Source organism: Pelobates fuscus, chromosome 3 (assembly GCF_036172605.1).
Source record: "Pelobates fuscus isolate aPelFus1 chromosome 3, aPelFus1.pri, whole genome shotgun sequence".
Taxonomy (NCBI): Eukaryota; Metazoa; Chordata; class Amphibia; order Anura; family Pelobatidae; genus Pelobates; species Pelobates fuscus.
In genome coordinates this window covers 38,664,475-38,683,458 of record NC_086319.1, presented here as the reverse complement: position 1 = coordinate 38,683,458, position 18,984 = coordinate 38,664,475, and the positions used below count along the sequence as shown (strand labels likewise).

The following is an 18,984-nucleotide window of genomic DNA, read 5'->3' as shown; positions in this document are numbered from 1 at the left end:
AGCTCTCTCTCTCTGGTGGCTGAGCTGCTCACAGCCCCATGAGGCTCTGCCCTGGGTGACCTGGTGCCTGTGGGATCTGCAGGGGGGCAGAAGACAGAAGGAAAAGGGGGGCAAGAGGGGAAGCGATGCAGAAAGAGAAGCCAAGCAGTGGGGGTCCACAGACACTCAGCCTGCACGCCCGGCTGCTGTGAGGGCTCCCCGGGGATCCGAGGGGCGCAGGTTGGGGGGAGAGAGGGAGACACGTGAGGGGTGGTGGGGGGGAGAATAGGACTCTCGCAGTCCTTTCATTTCTCTGCAGATTGAAAGGGAACATGCTGGTTGCAAACTGGCTGGCGGGACTGGTCTGTCATCTTTGCTTCCTGCACACTCGGTCCTGGGATAACCGGCTTCACCCCACGCAAGGTAACTCGGGAAAGTCAATAGGGGCACGTTATAGGGAACTGGCATTAAATATGTTTACTTTATATCTCATTTATATTTAGTGTTGCTTTTTGATTTAGATTTATTGGTTAGTGATACAGGTATGGTGCTCATACTATGCCTTTATGAGTTCTTGCATAAGGTACATTTTGCATTGATTTTGATATAATATACTTAGTATACATTTAATGTAAGCACTCATACTATAATGTGAGAAATATTTCTACTTTATTTCTCTCATTTATATTTAGTGTTGTATTTTGATTTGTATTTCCATTACTGGTCAGTGATACAGGCAAGGTGATGCTGTGCCTTTAAGAGTTCTTGCATAAGGTATATTTTGCATTGATTTTGAAGCAGTCATACAATATACTTAGTATACATTTAATGTAAGCACCCTTACTATAATGTAGGGAATTGCTACTTTTCATTTAAAGTGTAACTATTGACTAAAATATAATTTATAACCCCATTACAGGAACTGTTTATTATAACAATGTTTTATTATACATACAGAATGGCAAAAGCTTTTGTTGTCTCTTAAAATGTTTTATTTTTTATTGTTTTTAAATGTATTTCTTACTAGAGCTATACTTAGCCCAACTTCTCAAAATATTACACAAGTTTACATTAGTAAAGTCAATATATTATTTTTATAGTTTGGTATATTTTTAGAATGTTTAAAGTCACTTACAAAAACACTTTACAATAATAAATTGTGTTTTGTTCAATAAATTACTGTTTGCAATGCAGTATAAACATTTAAATCATGTTACAAATTACTTGCAGGTGAATGAAGTTTAATTAAAAGGGGTTATTTAAAGCACCATGACCATTTGAAGTGGTCATGGTACCTGCAGTCTCTAGGTGCAGCTTTTCACTTTGAAATGTTTCAGACACAGAGTTTACCCCTTTGCTGCCGGAGCCATCCCCGGCAGTGTCATTGGAGCTTCATTAGCCATCTTGGAGCAAGAGTTCTGGGCTGGCTAATGTGAATTCTGTGCATATTTGGCATTGGTCATCAGCACGCACAGCATGTTGGCAAAAGACAGCCAGTTATACCCCCCTCCCTGCCGCTCTAGCCTCCACTCTGTTTTGCCCTTCTTGGCATCATTCCCCCTCCGTTAAGAGAGAGTGATGTCAGCAGATGAGAATTGGGCTGAGGGGGAACTTTTAAAAGTTTTAACTATTTTCTTTTTGTTTCAGTTTTTTTATATTTGGGGGAGGGAGGGATAGCGGGGGAGAAGGATGAGATACACTAACCAAAAACAGCATTTTCCTGAAAAAATATAAGTGCATCTGTTGTTGAAGTTTTGGCTTGTATTCATGCTTTGTTTTTCCCTCATTCAAATAACTAATTTTGTCAAAACAAATGTGTTGCAGCATAACCTCCCCTTTAGACATAACTCACATTTTCACAAAGCTACTTCCTTATTAGATGTGCTCTGAGTATGTACGCAGCTCAGTCTATGAGACAAAGAGAGACCAGAGCTGCTGCCATGATTCTACTCCACAACCAATTGCTATCCTCTTATTATCTGTTCCATAATATAGCTGTGAAATACTATACAGGTAATAACAGGACAGTGGGAGTAGGGGGTCAAGCCAGCTGCTCATCCCACACTGATCTTTCATTGGCTGATCTATGCTGCATACCTTCCAATTGCAGCTGCACTCTTAGATGCGCATGCACATACAAATGTTGCGATCCTTTAATTAAATTGTGCCAGCAGCAGCATATCATTCCAGGACTGAATTTCACTCAGTTCTGGATGATGAAGCACCTCTAGTGGCTGTCAGGGGTAAAATGACAGGACCACTGCGCCCAGACCACTTTATTAAGATAAGGGGTCTGGGTGACTTTATTGGTCCTTAAAGTTGTTTTGGTGCCTTGTTTTTAGAATATTCTGCTTATTTTGCATTTATGGCTCCTTACATCTGAGTACATTGTGCATAATGAACCTGCAGCAATAAAAAATAATTCATTTCTTTTACTATTTGTGCCTTAATATTCTGTACAGATACCGCTGTAATGTTCTCTGTGGATGAATTACGAAGTGGAAACGTTATCTGCAGAGAGAATTTTACTTTTAGATTATTTTTTTTTGTTAAAGTATGGCACCAAATGAAATCCACTGCCATGGTAAAGTCCATATCAGGCACATTTTAGTTTATTCGCAAGTATGTGACCTATAACAATTTATCTTTTCATTATGTATCTATTATCCCTGCACGTTCAGGCTCATGGGAATATTTTCTCCTAACTAGACGGGCTGTCTCTCCAATGAGCTAAAGTCAGCTCTTCAACATAACTATTTATTAAGCCACTAGAAATTAAACACATTATCACATGTAGCCTATACAGTCATATACACTGCTCAAAAAATAAAGGGAACACAAAAATAACACATCCTAGATCTGAATGAATTACTTTACATAGTTGAATGTGCTGACAACAAAATCACACAACAATTAAAAAATGGAAATCAAATTTTTCAACCCATGGAGGTCTGGATTTGGGGTCACACTCAAAATTAAAGTGGAAAAACATGCTACAGGCTGATCCAAATTTGATGTAATGTCCTTAAAACAAGTCAAAATGAGGCTCAGTAATGTGTGTGGCCTCCACGTGCCTGGCTGTATGACCTCCCTACAACACCTGTGCATGCTCCTGATGAGGTGGCAGATGGTCTCCTGAGGGATCTGCCAACTCCTGGACAGTCTGTGGTGCAACGTGATGTTGGTGGATAGAGCGAGACATGATGTCCCAGATGTGCTCAATTAGATTCAGGTCTGGGGAACGGGCGGGCCAGTCCATAGCATCAATGCCTTTGTCTTGCAGGAACTGCTGACACACTCCAGCCACATGAGGTCTAGCATTGTCTTGCATTAGCAGGAACCCCAGGCCAACCGCACCAGCATATGGTCTCACAAGGGGTCTGAGGATCTCATCTCGGTACCTAATGACAGTCAGGCTACCTCTGGCGAGCACATTGAGGGCTGTGCGGCCCCCCCCTGCGGCCCCATTACTGACCCACTGCCAAACCAGTCATGCTGGAGGATGTTGCAGGCAGCAGAACGTTTTCCACGGCGTCCCCAGACTCTTTCACATCTGTCACATGTGCTCAGTGTGAACCTGCTTTCATCTGTGAAGAGCACAGGGCGCCAGTGGCGAATTTGCCAATCTTGGTGTTCTCTGGCAAATGCCAAACGTCCTGCACGGTGTTGGGCTGTAAGCACAACCCCCAACTGTGGATGTCGGGCCCTCATACCACCCTGATGGAGTCTGTTTCTGACCGTTTGAGCAGACACATGCACATTTGTGGCCTGCTGTTCCTTCTTGCACAAAGGCGGAGGTAGCGGTCCTGCTGCTGGGTTGTTGCCCTCCTACGGCCTCCTCCACGTCTCCTGATGTACTGGCCTGTCTCCTGGTAGCGCCTCCATGCTCTGGACATTACGCTGACAGACACAGCAAACCTTCTTGCCACAGCTCGCATTGATGTGCCATCCTGAATGAGCTGCACTATCTAAACCACTTGTGTGGGTTGTAGACTCCGTCCCATGCTACCACTAGAGTGAAAGCACCGCCAGCATTCAAAAGTGACCAAAACATCAGCCAGGAAGCATAGGAACTGAGAAGTGGTCTGTGGTCACCGCCTGCAGAACCACTCCTTTATTGGGGGTGTCTTGCTAATTGCATATAATTTCCACCTGTTGTCTATCCCATTTGCACAACAGCAATGTGAAATTGATTGTCACTCAGTGTTGCTTCCTAAGTGGACAGTTTAATTTCACAGAAGTGCCATTGACTTGGAGTTACATTGTGTTGTTTAAGTGTTCCCTTTATTTTTTTGAGCAGTGTATTAAGTCTTGCTTCCAGGGCTGCCATCAGAAATTGTGGGGCCCTTACAGAATCACAGGCACACACTCACAGACATGTTCACATTCCCAAACATATGCAAACATACACTATCATAGACAGATATTCACAGCTACACATAAACATTCTCAAGCTAACACAAAGAAACACATTCACAGGGACACACACGCGTCGCTAGACACACTCAAAGCTGTGGGCACCAGCGCAGGGCCTTGCCCCTGAACACAGCATGGGCTTTCATTCCTTGATGGCAGCCCTGGACCCTTCTGTAAAGTAATGTTAGCTCTTCAACATCTCATGCCTGTATTTTCCACTTTTCTTTCAATTTTACTCACCTCCCCAAGAAATCCATATATTTAGATGTTGCCTGCAATCCCATTGCCTAGATGTTATCTAATGCAATGTTCAGTGTACCCGAATGCATGACAGCCTGGTCAATAACTTAATAAATCCTAGTTCTTTGTATAGATATGATTTAACAAAATTGCGAAGACACTGATCTTTGACTTGCCCAATAGCTGAGTTACACGATTTGGATAGGTTTTAACTGCGATTTTACACAAAGTTCCATTGAGCATGACAGTGTTGTCCTCATTGAATTCTTCTCCTTCTGGTTCAATATCTGAGAAGGTTCACAGAGATCTGAGCCTTTTGTGATGAAGATATGTCTGTTCTTGGCATCTTTCTACTTTTTAGTAAGATTCCATCTATACCTGAGCACTTTGAACTACAGCTAATGCTGGACTAATGCAATATCCGTAGCGGTGGTCAAGCAGAAGCTAAAAATTACTCCATGCTAGACCAACAATCATTGTTGGTCTAGCATGGAGTAATTTTGAACCTCTGCTTGACCACCACAACGGTTATTGCATTAGTCCATCATTAGCTATAGTTCAGAGTGCTCAGGTATGGATGGATATTAAACACAAGTTCAGTAGTTTGAAGGTCCCTGCCATTATTGAACGTCAGGAACCTTCAATATACTCAACTTATGTTTAATTTCTTATACCTTGAGCTTAAGTATAATTTCAAAAGAGGTATGAAAACTGGAGTACTCACCAGCACCTTTTAAATTCATTGGATGCTCAACTCTCTGCTATTTTAGTGAGGGTCCATGTCTAGATATCAAATTATAATTTATACAAGTCTAATGGAGCAGTTATAAAAATTAAATGACCTAATAAGATATATGTTACAGCGCTAGAGTATATCTTTATATTTTCTGGTCAGTGACTTGTAAGTGAATTCCAAATATATTTTGACAGTGTGAAAATCAGAAAATCTAATTTATTGAAAATATCTTAGATTTAATTTCTTCTTCTGTGTTTCATATTGAAACTCTTACCTGCTTTCATTTAGATAAAGGCTTTCTTTCAGCAGTAAAATGCATAACAGGCGAATCTCATAACATTTACGCACACATTATCTCAGTATGCTATTTCCTATAAAATTCATTTATATTTAGACATTAATGACCCATTAAACTTTGTCTCAGCTTTCAAGGAGACTTGCCATCTGAGTTAAAGACCTTTAACTATCTTGATGTACAGAAATTTGATATCCATGCGTTTTCGGGAAAATATCAGTTTAAACCAGTGCTTATTATGGAAAACTTATTTATTTTTAAAGAAATGAAGTGGTCCTTGTCTAGTCTGTAATGTCTTTTTTACATCTGAATGTAATTACCAAGATCTGTTAAGAAGAGGATTAAGGTCATCTAATATAGTACGTTTCATTTGAGAATCTTATTTTAGCTCTCTGCATTTTATATTCTCACATGCTTTTTGATATTTAACTGATTACCAAGATGTTTAAAGGTAAGAAAACATGTAGAATGCTTGTAAATCAAGTAGGTTAAACCTGATGGAGTAGGTTGAAAGGAATAAACTTTAGGCTTTTTTTTTTTTTTTTTAATTATATCACTGGAATAAGTATTACGAAAAAGTCAGTGAATTCCACCAGCCTATTGGATACAATTTGCTGAACGTTACAGTTTATTTTAGAATCCAAGTATTTCATTCAAAATAAGATCATACGTGTTTAAAAAGTCATGGTCATTTTTATTTTCATCAACATTTTTTGTATTGTTTTGCAGCCAGGCTCGTGAAGGATCTTTCGTCCTATGAGATTGTCATACCTTCTCGAGTAGACGAGTTTGGGGAAGTTTTTCAACACACTCAGCATTTCCGCAGAAAAAAAAGGAGTCTTGATTTTCAGTCGTCAGAGTCTAAAGTCCACAGGACCCATTATCGCATTGCTGCTTATGGACAATTATTTCGGTTTAACCTTACTGTTAACACAGACTTTATCGGTGACTCTTACAGTGTTGTACATATTGGAAATAAAAACCAAAGCCATTCACCGCACGACTCAACGGACCTCAGGCACTGTTTCTACAGTGGACATGTCAATGATGTGGACACTCACGTAGCTGTTTTTAGCCTCTGTGGTGGCATGGTGAGTTTACCTTCTTTAAATCTATGTTCATTTATTTATCTATCAACTCTCGAAACATGATATATTACGTATAGGGTACATACCAGTGATGTGAAACAAGTCAGGAAATAGATAGAGCGCATGCCTGTAAAATAGTTACAGAAGCTCGCTGTATCCCCTCTGACAGATTGCGCAGAGAGGAGGCTGAGCTTGTGTTTGCCTCTCTTTGCTGTTTGAGGTATTGAACTCAGGAGGATGGAATGGTGAAAAAGCATCACTGGTACAAGCCATTAGTCCCACCAGCCACTGACCTCACCACAGTTCCCTGGTACAAACATCATGACATAATATTGCTTTTGCAAGAAAAATCTCCAGCTCATCTATGCTCACTAGCCTCTCAATGCTTTCCGATTAGGAAGCATTGGACTGGTTAAGATCATCGAGATTGATGAACTCAGAGTGGGAAGTGGGGTAGTCAAGGCAAGGGAGGAAAGGTATGTTCAACCTTTTTAAAAAAAATAAATAATAATTTAGGAGGTTGGGCCGTAACCTAACAAAGAAGCATGATGTCTTCTGTACACTGACCAGAGTTTTTAAATCTCATACTTCACAAGAAATGTTTTCAGGAAACACTAGACATTTTAACTTTAAGTGTCAATGAAATTGAGATAGAACACTTGGGGGAGAATGTAAATGGAAGGGAGTACAGAGAGGCAAAGGAAGGGTGGAAAGTGGACTACAGCGTCTTTACTTACAATATTTATGGAAAAAGCAATATAGTGGATAAAACGGCAACTTAATGACTAACCAAGACTCTATGCACCCTTCATACACAAACATACACTACACCCCTCACACACACTACACCCCTCACACATACACACCTACCCCTCACACAGACTGCCCCCACACTGCTCTCTCACACACACACTGTCCCCTCACACATGCTGGCTCCCTCACACTGACCGCCCCCTCACACGTGCACAGCACTCTTCACACACACTACACCCTTCACACACACACAGAGCACTCTTCACACACACAGAGCACCCTTCACACACACAGAGCACCCTTCATACACGAACAGAGCACCCTTCACACACACACACACACACACACACGCACACACACACACACACACACACACACACAGAGCACCTTTCACACACACATCACCTAACAGATACACATAGAAAAAAAGTATAATAGAACATAGAAAAAAAGGGAAATTTTAAAAAAAATTAAGTACATATTTAAAAAAACCCTCCTTTCTAAATAAATAAAATAAATAAAAATATCACCCTTACGCTGTAAAATTAGTTACACTGGTGGGCAGTAAGGAAATTTTGCCATCAACAAAAAAAACAAAAGTGAACGGCAGGTATTAAAAGGTTTACTACCCCTGGTTTAATCCACACCTGGACAAATTGATTGTCCCGGATTTACCTGTGGAGTCTTATTCACTGAATATTATGTGCGAGAGTAGAGCAATGTAATGGGCTCCTGGGAGATGAAGCACCAGGAGCTGTAGAAAGCCATGGCAGTGACTGCGAGGGACATATTCAGGTAAATAAAACTCCTGCAGCCACCAGACACCAGGCATAGCCCCCAGACAGTGATGCACTATTAACTAGGATTGGCAGGTTGGGGAGACCTGCTGCTCTCCCCAACCAGCCCATGAGGTTCCAGGCCCTCACTATATGACCAAAGTGCCCAAGGGGTCAGTCTTCTTCTGTCTGAAATTAAGCTTTTCCAATGACTAATGGTTGTCGTGTCCAAAACATGTCGAGTTCATTTGACTCCCTCCCGGGTTGTTTATCATTGGTGCTTTCAATACATGGTGAGTGCTTCTACTTGGCATCTTGTACTTAATCGTTTCATGCATGAAATTAATCTTTAGCATATTTAGACATATTAGCAAATGAAAAAATTATGTATTGTGATTTCATTGCAGAAAAGACTATTTATAGAGTGTCATTTTTGACAAAATGTATTATTGCTTGGATTTATAAATTTCTAGGACTAATAAGTAATTTTCACGTTGTTTCGATGTTTAACTGGGGATTATTTGGATTATTGAAAGGTGCTGTCTCGGCACCATAACCAGTACAACTGAAGTAGTTATAGTGGAAGTGATGCCCTCAGGTTCTATATTTGACAAATTGTGAGCATTTGACTAAAACCTGGGTCCCGGAGGTAACCATAGCCTTGCTTTTTCTCTCTGGAATTTTGGAAGCTACACATCTGAATTAGCATTATCAATTTCATCCATAGTTTAATGCCATTCACTGAAGTTGTTATGGGTGGAGATAAGAGGGACCTCGATGGGATATTTTTCTGCCCCCTCTGTCTCTCAATTCCTCGGCATTTCATGTCTGCTGAGGAACTGAGAGACAGATGTGATAAAAAAAAACTATTTTTAATTTGGTAGCAAAATGGAATTTTAAGCGTTTTTAAAATAGCTAAAGTAATTTTGCCCATGCCAGGTTCCCTTTAACTGTACAATGTCAACAAAGTTCAAGTGGCCGAGAACCCTCATATTTATTCAGTTAGAAATAATATATAATAAAAAAACTTCACTGTGTGGTACATGCACCCACCCCAGTGAACACACGGTGGAGCGCTAAAGAATATATCCTAAAATGAAAAATACTAACATAGAGTAGTATATCCAGTATGTACACTCACATGTAGCTGAGACACATAGGACTGTCTCAGATCACTTAAGTGGTTGTGTACTACGGTGTCACTGCCCTTCTTCCTCTGAGTCTTTGATGCGCTTGTGATACACAAAAACAAAAGAGAGGATCTAGTGAGAGGATCTAGTGTAATAAGTCCAAAATGGAAGAAAGTGCATATATATGTGGATGCAGTCTGCTCACCTTATTCAGAGCCCATAAACCTCGGCTATGAGTTAGTAGACTTGTGTGTTTATAATGGGGACAAATACACCCTTCTTTGTAGCAGGAACAAGGCAGTGGAGTCTCCAAGTGGGATAAAATATCTAGATTTATTACAATATTCTAAAACAAAACAAATGCATATAAAATATAAAAACCTTTACCAAGGTTTCGCCACCGCATCGGCTTTTTCAATTGGTATAACTACCCAGGTAAACCTCCCTGCTTTTAAATTTTCTTATTGACCCATTTTGTGCGTTGTACGGCAATCCTCAGTGTTCAGGTGATGTCATTCATTCCCTGTTGGTGATATCAATCTGAATCACCTGAACTGGAAATGGCGTGGCGGATTCCCCGTCACTTCCAGTTATCGGTCCACCATCTTTGTAGAGGAAAACATTCCGGGAAAGTTAATGTAATAGTGTTAATATATATCGTACATCAGAAAGTCCCATATACATGGAAAAAAAACACTTTTTTTGGGTGCATGTACCACACAGTAAAGCTTTTTTACTATTAGAATTGGTGTGAATATGAGGGATATTCACATATAGGTGGTAGCAGCTTGTCATTTTTTTAACATTACTGTACCTATTGTTTAAGCGCCTATTACACTACTTATTACTTTTTGATAAATAATATATAAATTAGTTCTAAACTTGCATGTCAACACTGTTGGCATTGCATGTGGAAACACGAACAGCATGTATGGAGATATCCGTCATAACAAAGAAATTACGGAGATTAGATTTTGTCAGGAACAATGAATGTGCACTTTATATTATCACATGCGTAATATGTTTCAGTGTGTATACTGGCTGCACAAAGCCTAGTTTTTATACATTTTGTTCCCAAAGGGGAGCACACAGTATTTTGGTATACCTTACATTATTTTATTATTTTAAACTTGAGATTCCGTTCGATGTTTTTTTTTTTACATTAGCAGGGTTATCTACTAAAGTGAGAATTTCTGACATAGAGAGTGCTTCCACGTTGGCTATTTTTTCTCATAAATGTAAAATATACTTTGAATTCTCACCTTACTGAATAAACCTGTATGTTTGTTTTTGTTCACTAAATAGTCAGGTGAATTGAAAGAAAAATTGCTAAATTCAGGATTCAAAAGTCAAGCTGTAACTATAGTTGAGTTGGAGATTTTTTCCAATAAAATATTTTATCAGTTACTTAAAGAATTACTAAAAACACTAAAGGCACTAACCGGTATGTCTAATGCTTTAGTGTGCCTGTCCCTTATTAGACATAATTCTCCCCACCTCGTGTGATAAACATAAAAAATGGATGATTGTATTTACCTTTTTCCATTGCCGAGACTCCCTCGGTGCTGCTTACCTCTTTGACTCTTGTGATGTCACCATCATTGGTGCAAACCAAAGCTTCTCATAGAGGAGCATTCGGAACCCAATACGCATGTGTGGCGAATGCCAAACGCAACTCCAAACTTCCCCATAGCAAAGCATTGGATTAGTGCTTTCCTTGGGAGTTTCCACGTCACTAACTGAGTCAGGGCTGTGGTAGCACCTCTAATGGCCGTTAGTGTGGCTGTCGGTCTCATAAACTGCGATCGTTTACATTGAAGGGTTATTATTATTATGTTATTATTTATATAGCGCCATCAAATTACGGACATGTAGTTGTAACCAGACAAGTTGGACACACAGAAACAAAGGGGTTGAGGGCCCTGCTCAATGAGCTTACATGCTAGAGGGAGTGGGGTAGAGTGACACAAAAGGTAAGGATACTAAGGGTTGAAAGGATAGGGCCACTACAGCCCGGACATTTCATTCAGATTTAAACTTTTAAGAATTCTGGATAATGTTGTAGGTGAACTTTGCAAACTCGCTTTATTCACACATTTAAATATCTTTTGGGAAATCGAGCAAAGCCGATCATGTTAATGGAGTGTTGAAATGGAATTTTGACATTTTGTTGGTGTGCTGTCTCCTTGGCCATCAAAAGAAATGCACACTGACATCTCAAGATACAGAAAGCCGAGCAACTTAACCATCTGTGCGATTGTCATGTTAGCAGGATTTTTTCAGCCTGCATTTCTATGTAACTATGTAATCTCCCAATTTCATGCTAGCTTTTCTACTCATTCTCGTGTAACCTTCCTAAAGATAAACAGCTAAATTTCCCCACAAACGCAAAACTGTTGCATAGAGAATAGAGATACACCCATGTATTTATTTATATTAAAGGGACACTCCAGTCACCATAACAACTTCATGTAAATTAAGTTGATATGGTGCCGGGGGACTCCCGGGTGCACTGTTACCTTAATTAGTTTAAGTGTTCTCCAATGGTTTATCTCCAAAAGTTGCCTCCAGTGCCAATGTACCTTTTATTTTTCAATGGGGAGCTACTGATTGGCATCGAGCCTCAGCTGACCTCTCTAACCAAACAGCGGCGCCCTGCCCAGCATGACTCCGTACTTACTGTAACTTAGATTCAGAATCCAGATGTTGCCTAGGGGACTTGGAGATTAGTGCTCTTCAAGAACGGTTTAACCCCTTAAGGTAAGAGTGTGCACGGGGGCCTCCAGGCACCATAACAACTTTATTTAGATGAAGTTGTTATGGTGACCAGAGTGTCCCTTAAAAAATCATGGAAAAAAATTACAATTATAGGACGGCTTTGACCAGCAGCTAATCTTCAGACCCTTATTGTTCTTGCCCAAGAGAACATGAATCTTCTGTTTCTCTGTGAGGTGAAATAAATAATGACAGGTCTTTATAATAAAACAAAAAAACTAAACGTTTTTGGTTAATCTTGTTTGAGAAGTGTAGAACAATGCATTATTGGATTTCATACTGCAATCTCCTTATTCACTGGTAAGCTGCTGCACACTCAAAAAATCCTAAGCAATTCTGTCCTTAACACTACTTAGCTCCACCCTGATTCATCTCCTTGGCTGACATCATCAAAACTGACGATCTCAGCCAATCCAGTCCCCTCAAAGCGGATCGTTGGATTAGGTAAGTGTTTGAGAGCCCTGAGGCTGAAAGACGTCATGGTGTAAGCATAGAGCTCCGTTAAGCTGTAGTTGTTCTGGTGACTATAGTGTCCCTTTAATGTCTGACAAATCAAAACACTTTAGAGACTCTAACCATTTTCCAAAGTATTCTCCAATAAATGGTGAGTATATCAAATAAATGGAAGAAAGCCGTATGAAAGGTATTTTGGATTAATTACCTCAGTGACCCTTGCATGGAGACATTCTACTATTTCAAATTAGGATAAAATTTATTTATGCACAGATATGGCTTTTAGGAGAACGTATGGGCATTGCAAATTTATTGAGATGCCCTTTTACCTGAAATTATCCTTCCTAGTAAAATAGTTTGCAGATTTTTCAAGTTTTTTTTTTAAATTTTTTTTATAACAATGCTCATCTGTTTAGATATATTTATGTATTCCTCTTCATTATAAGAACATTAACATAGAAGATGTATAGAGTCGGTAACACAGTTACTTGCACTGAGTTGAACATCTTGATTTTCTTGTAATTTTCCTTCCAGGAAAACATCTGCCATTTCCAGACAGTTCTGCTCAGAATTATCACAAGAGGGAAGTACACTCTTGTTGCCTAAACATCTAGATGTCATAACATCTTCTTTCCAGGCACTTATTATACAACTCTCCCAACGTTAGCCCCATATATGTGATCACATGAAGGTGATTTTTAATTTTTTTTGTTCAGTCACTGATTTATTTGTCTCTGAAGATCTTAAATTGTTCATAGTTTATGTAGGGATCAAGATGACCCAAAATGTAAGAAAAAGACAGTGTACATTAATATTGTAGTGTGCACTTTAAAGGAACTCTCTAGTCATGTCATCAAAGTGGTTATAGTGTCTGGACTCCCGTGGTGCCATCATTCTGTTCATTATAGTAGTGGGAGCACGGGAGATGAGTGTCAAGCTTGCACCACTTACCCTATACTAATGCGCACCCTGAGTTGTGGTTTGCGATATAGGATTTTTTTATTCTATGTATTTGTTGATGATATCAGGCAAAACAATGTACACAGATTATGTATATAATAACTGCTTCTTATATCAGGCAAAACCAGTTTCTAGTGATAAATACTTTCTTCTAATTTGTGCTTTTTTTGTGGCATGTGTTACATTTGCTCTAATTTGCAGCCCATGGTCACAAGGAGCTCTATTTCACATCCCAAAGTATTTGTAGATGCATTTTTGAGGTTCTGATCACGTTCCTTAGTTTATCCTCTCAGTCACAGGCAAGCCCCATCCTTCAACTACGTGAGCTGTTCAGCATTAGCAGCTGTTAACTAAATATAATCTGCGTAGTACTACTTCATTTATTTATAGCGACTATTAGTTATGGTATTTTGTACTTGCTTTTTCTTCTGGTTTTCTTTGCCATATATGCTGTTCTAAATGGTTTGGTGATTTTGCACACTGTGCATTGCAATTCGGATATTTTATATCCATCCTATTTAGCAAGGCGTGGAATTGTCTGCATGGGAAAAGTGGACAAGGTTTGAATGAATATCAAGAGATGCATAGTACTTATACACACAGTATATTCTGTATTCTAAGTGCAATCAAAAAGAACACCTATTCATATTTATTTCTAAATATATATATATTTTAATCTGTAACATGTTGTACTTAGGAAGTCATAAATCACTGTAGCCCAGTAGCTGAAATCATTCATTAAGCCAAGGGCCAACACGAGTCATTCATATTCCTAATTCTGGAAGCAGGTCATTGGCAGGCTTTGGGCAAGGGATTGGTCCAGATAAACAGCTTCAAGTTATGCAGAGAAAATCAGACAGGGAGGAATTAGAACTAGCTATGTGTACAGTACACTTTACTGCCAAAGCACCTTGAATGCCTGGCACGGCTATATTTGTGCAGTAAACAAAAGGTGATTGGCAAAATGCAAAAATTTTCAGTGGGACGTTAGCCATAGCTTTCTCTAATGGTTATTGATCAATACTACAGCCACTCCCAGGCGGACCCTGCCAATCACACAGGTATGTTTGCAATAACGTCCAGGCGATGACTGCTTTAACAACAACCATAAGATCTACTTTTTTTTTTAGCCAGAAATGGAATCAGAGCAGTCTTCAAGTGTGTGCATGCATTATAGGCAATAGCTGTGCTCTTTGATGACTGGATAGTTGGAAGAGAGAAATCGGGAAAGAAAAATAATATACATAAATTCTTTTAAATTAGCTTTTTTATTACAGACCTGCTCAGAACATATATCTGAATCTATTGTATTTGGGTTAATTTAATTATATTTGACATACCGTAACTAGCTTTACCTGTGCAGAAAATCTGAGTATTTGTTTTTTTAGCAACTTTATATGAAATTAAAACATACCTTCCCAGTGTCCCTATTTAAGGACAGTCCCTATATTAGGACACATCCCTCACCATCCTCTTTTGTATCATAATGTCCCTCTTTTCTATAAACTCAATATGTTTGGTGTGTCTGGTTGTATAGCAGAGTTTCACAGCAATAGTACTCCCAATAATGTGTATTTAAACTACAATAAATGCATTTAAAAATCAGTTTGTGTAAATAAGATAGAATGTTATTGTTATAAATCACATTTTAGTCACTGGCCCTGCCTGGCTACGCATTCGGAGGCTTTTGCACATGTGCGGCAAAACACCTCAATGCGCCAACCAGCATCTCTTCATAGAGGTGCATCGTGTCATTACATCTCTCTAGGGAACATTCAGCGCCTCCATGTAGGGCGTGAAGACTCTGAACACCAGTGCTGCACACTGCGCAGCACTGGACTAGAAAGCACCTCTAGTGTCTGTCTGAGTGACTGCCACTAGAGGTGTTCTTAGGTAGCAATGTAAACACTGTCTTTTCTCTGAAAAGCCAATACATAGAGTAAAGAGTAATAACTAGGCATGCCACAACAACCAAATTGTATTGCTCCTTGACTGAATGAAGCTGTTTTATCCAGCGAACTAGTGCCCGGACCTATGTTTACTATTGCTAGAACTACCAAAGTGTGGCCTGTGGCTCCGGACATTAGTGTTTTTTATTTAATACATTGTAATAATACAGACTACGGAAGACTAGGGAGTCTGCTAATGAAATACAGTCTCCCTTTGATAAATGAACTACAGCTGGGGTGCTTCTTATAGACTTGGATGTACAAAGTGCATCTGGCGTATTAATTTATGTTCTGCTGTACAGGGTTGCACTAAACTCTATGAGCAGTGCAAACCTCCCTTGCATGCCTCTTAGGTCAGTACAATTTTCATTTAACACTGTAAGTTCCATTGTAACATTGGAACAGAGCTCCTGTACTCCAACTGAGTACCGCTGCTTCCAGCTTCCTTGCTGCTACCAGGGACTATGGAGCGATTCAGACCAAGTTGCCGAAGCTTGACTGGGCTCTCTCAGAACCTCTTCCACAGGACAAGGCTGCTGTAATTATAGCTCTAGAAACCCTCTCTCCTGTAAAGCAGTGGTAGCATATTTTTCCCCACACATATAACTCGAGACTGAATGTAGGGAGTAGTATGACCTTTATTGCTCACTCAGCTATTTATACACCACAATGTTCACTCTCCCTGCAAGGGGTCAATGTGCAGAACAATTGTCCCTCCCTGGCCCCTCTCTGTCTAGGGACTTCCTTTCCCTGAGCCGTATCCCCACACGATAGATATCCCTGGAAAGCTCATCACCGAGCACCCTCACTGTCCAAATAGCACCCTGATCAGAGATTCTGCTCCTGAGTTACAGTGTGTTAAAGTTTAACTGGGTCACAGCTATTCTCCAATTCAGCAAGGAGTTTCAGATGTGCGGCAGCATAGTCCCAGTCTCACAAAAGAGGTTCCTGGGGAAGGGAGCGCTCTAAAGCTCCAGGTATCTTCCAATGCCTCCTTGACCTTCTGAACCCCCTTTAAATAGCACTCTATTTGGAGGTTGGTGGTTCAAGATTTATCAAACCTCAACGCGGTCTTTATCTGAGGAACAGTTCCACAGAGTTTCATGGTATCTTCCAGTCCGGTGCTCGATGTGTAAAACAAGTTCAAGCAATCCCAGAGGTCCTCAAATATGGCCGGGGAGCACATTAAGTGACCGGGGTGCCTATAGACAGATAAGTGCAACATTTAGTCTAAAATAGTCAAGCTGTGACTACGGCAGACTTGTAGACTTTTTCAAATAATTTGTATTTATTTTTTGCCAAAATTGTGCAGTTTGATTATCATACTCTATCTGTGTTCAGTAACTGCACCATATAATATATGCATTACATTGATATTTTTTTTAATCTTAATTTCCAAAACTATGGACCCATTCGGTAGAAATACCCAACCGCATGGTATTTAACTATATTTATTTTATTCCGGTGTCGCTTCTACTATATGTTCTGAAAATAAAGGAACACTATAGTGTTAGGAATGTAAAACCGTATTCCTAACACTGAAGTGACCCTCTGCCACCGTAGCGGCCTTCCTCCTGGTGAATAAAGGGTTAAAAAAAACAGTGCTGAGATCCCTAGGCACCGAATCGCCCTCCGCTTCCTTCCCTAGGAATGCATTGAATCAGTGCTCTCATATGGGGATTTTCAAGACACTGGACGTCTTCATGCAAAGTGTGGGGGTGTCCATCATCATTTCATGGACATAAACAGGAAGCCGCTAGAGGTGGTCCTAACCCTGCAATGCTTTCACTTGCGGGTTATGGGGGCAGGGACCCTGCAGCCTGACCACTTCAATCAGATGAAATGGTCTGTGTGCCTATAGTGTCTCTTTTGATTTTTCTAAATCTGATAGAAAGATAGTAGCAAAGGGGATGGTGTTTTAACCCCTCTTCCCAAAAGTTGGATGAATAAATTAAAATGTGAGTTTGTAGAAATCTGCATCATTATAGTTTTTGTGTTTTTGAACAGCAATATATATACAAAATTATTTTATTTCATATTTTGGAAAGAATTTGATAGTGGAGTCACCCACCTTTAACCACCTAAACTACTTGAGTTATGTGTGCTAGTGTGTTCTCTTTTTTTTTTTAATTTTACAAAAGTGCAGATTTCAGTAGAAACTGGCATTTGTTTTTTTATTTTATTTTTTATAAATTAACCTTGTTACACCCCCCTGGCTGTCCATCAAACCAGTTTTATTTTTGGACCGTGGAGTGTCCCTTCAATTGTGGTTGTTAATCCTATGACAATTATCTTGTCATAGGGCCATATGTGACCAATTACTGTCACTATAAAAAAATGTAGAAGCTTGCTTTTGAAAGAATTAATTGGAACATCGGGTGTACTTAATTTATGACTTCCTTTCACTGTGTAATATGAATGGTATTGTAAAAGTCATTATAACATATTATTGGTATATTTCTAATAAAATCTTATCCCTTTTTTGTTATATAGATTGGCACTTTTAAAGCACATGATGGGGAATATTTTTTAGAGCCTCTGATGAATCCAGGTGGAGAGGAGTATGAAGATGTGGAGAGCAAACCCCATCTCCTCTATAAACACAAAGCAAACGGTGCAGCTATTTCTGGAAATACACAGCCAAATTGTGATACTTCAGGTATGTAGTATATTAACTTTTTCTTTTGAAATCAAGAGGTCACCCATTGAGACTTGAAAAAAGGAGATTTCACCTGTAGCAGAGGAAAGGCGTCTTTACAGTAAAAATAATAAAGATGTATAATTTTCTTCCTAAATAAGTAGTTTGATTGCATTCTGTATATATTTTTAAAATAGGTCTAGATATTTCTTGGAAAACAGGTTAATGTATTTTGAGATATATGACTATAACAGTCAATATGAGTGTGACACAGTAGCTTGTCTAGTGAGAAATCTTACTGCTGTTTAGGAGTTTTTCTCATTTTATGACACAATTCATTCAAAATTGTATCACACCTCAATACATTTGTTTCAGTTTTTTTTGTCTCCTGTTGTCTTCTCCTACTGTAGGAACTTGTCAATTTTGAATAAAGCAGTGTGTGTTATATTGCCTTGTGAACCAGAATGTTTTCATTTGTTCAATTTCGAAGCTGATTGTGGTTTTTGTATATCTTTTGAAGTTATCAGAGATTAAGTTGCAAGAAGAGACAAATAAATTGAGATTATCGTGGAAAATTAATTCTCCTCAAAGTGAAGCGATTGTAGTACTTTGAACATGAAGCATATGTTCTGTCTCAGGACATTATCCTGATTATACACAGTTTGTCATGTTTGTTTAGTTTTTAAAAGTCCACTAGCACAAACACATCTTGGCAGATTGACACACACTGACACATATATAAAGCAATGGATTAAAAAGGCTTTTGGGGCTTTAAAAAGAACCTATCAGGTTTGCA

General features: G+C 39.3%; 1 protein-coding gene across 1 annotated transcript in view; it reads left to right on the top strand.

The window, feature by feature from the left end:
• The first annotated feature begins 278 nt into the window (after nucleotides 1-278).
• ADAMTS20 (ADAM metallopeptidase with thrombospondin type 1 motif 20) overlaps nucleotides 279-18,984 on the top strand; it is a 215,325-nt gene continuing 196,619 nt past the window's right edge. Inside the window, exons 1-3 of the mRNA XM_063446941.1 lie at nucleotides 279-402; nucleotides 6,396-6,757; nucleotides 18,044-18,209. Of these exons, the coding sequence (XP_063303011.1) occupies nucleotides 312-402; nucleotides 6,396-6,757; nucleotides 18,044-18,209 (619 nt within the window). The 5' untranslated portion in view covers nucleotides 279-311. The remainder of the gene's footprint in view (nucleotides 403-6,395; nucleotides 6,758-18,043; nucleotides 18,210-18,984) is intronic.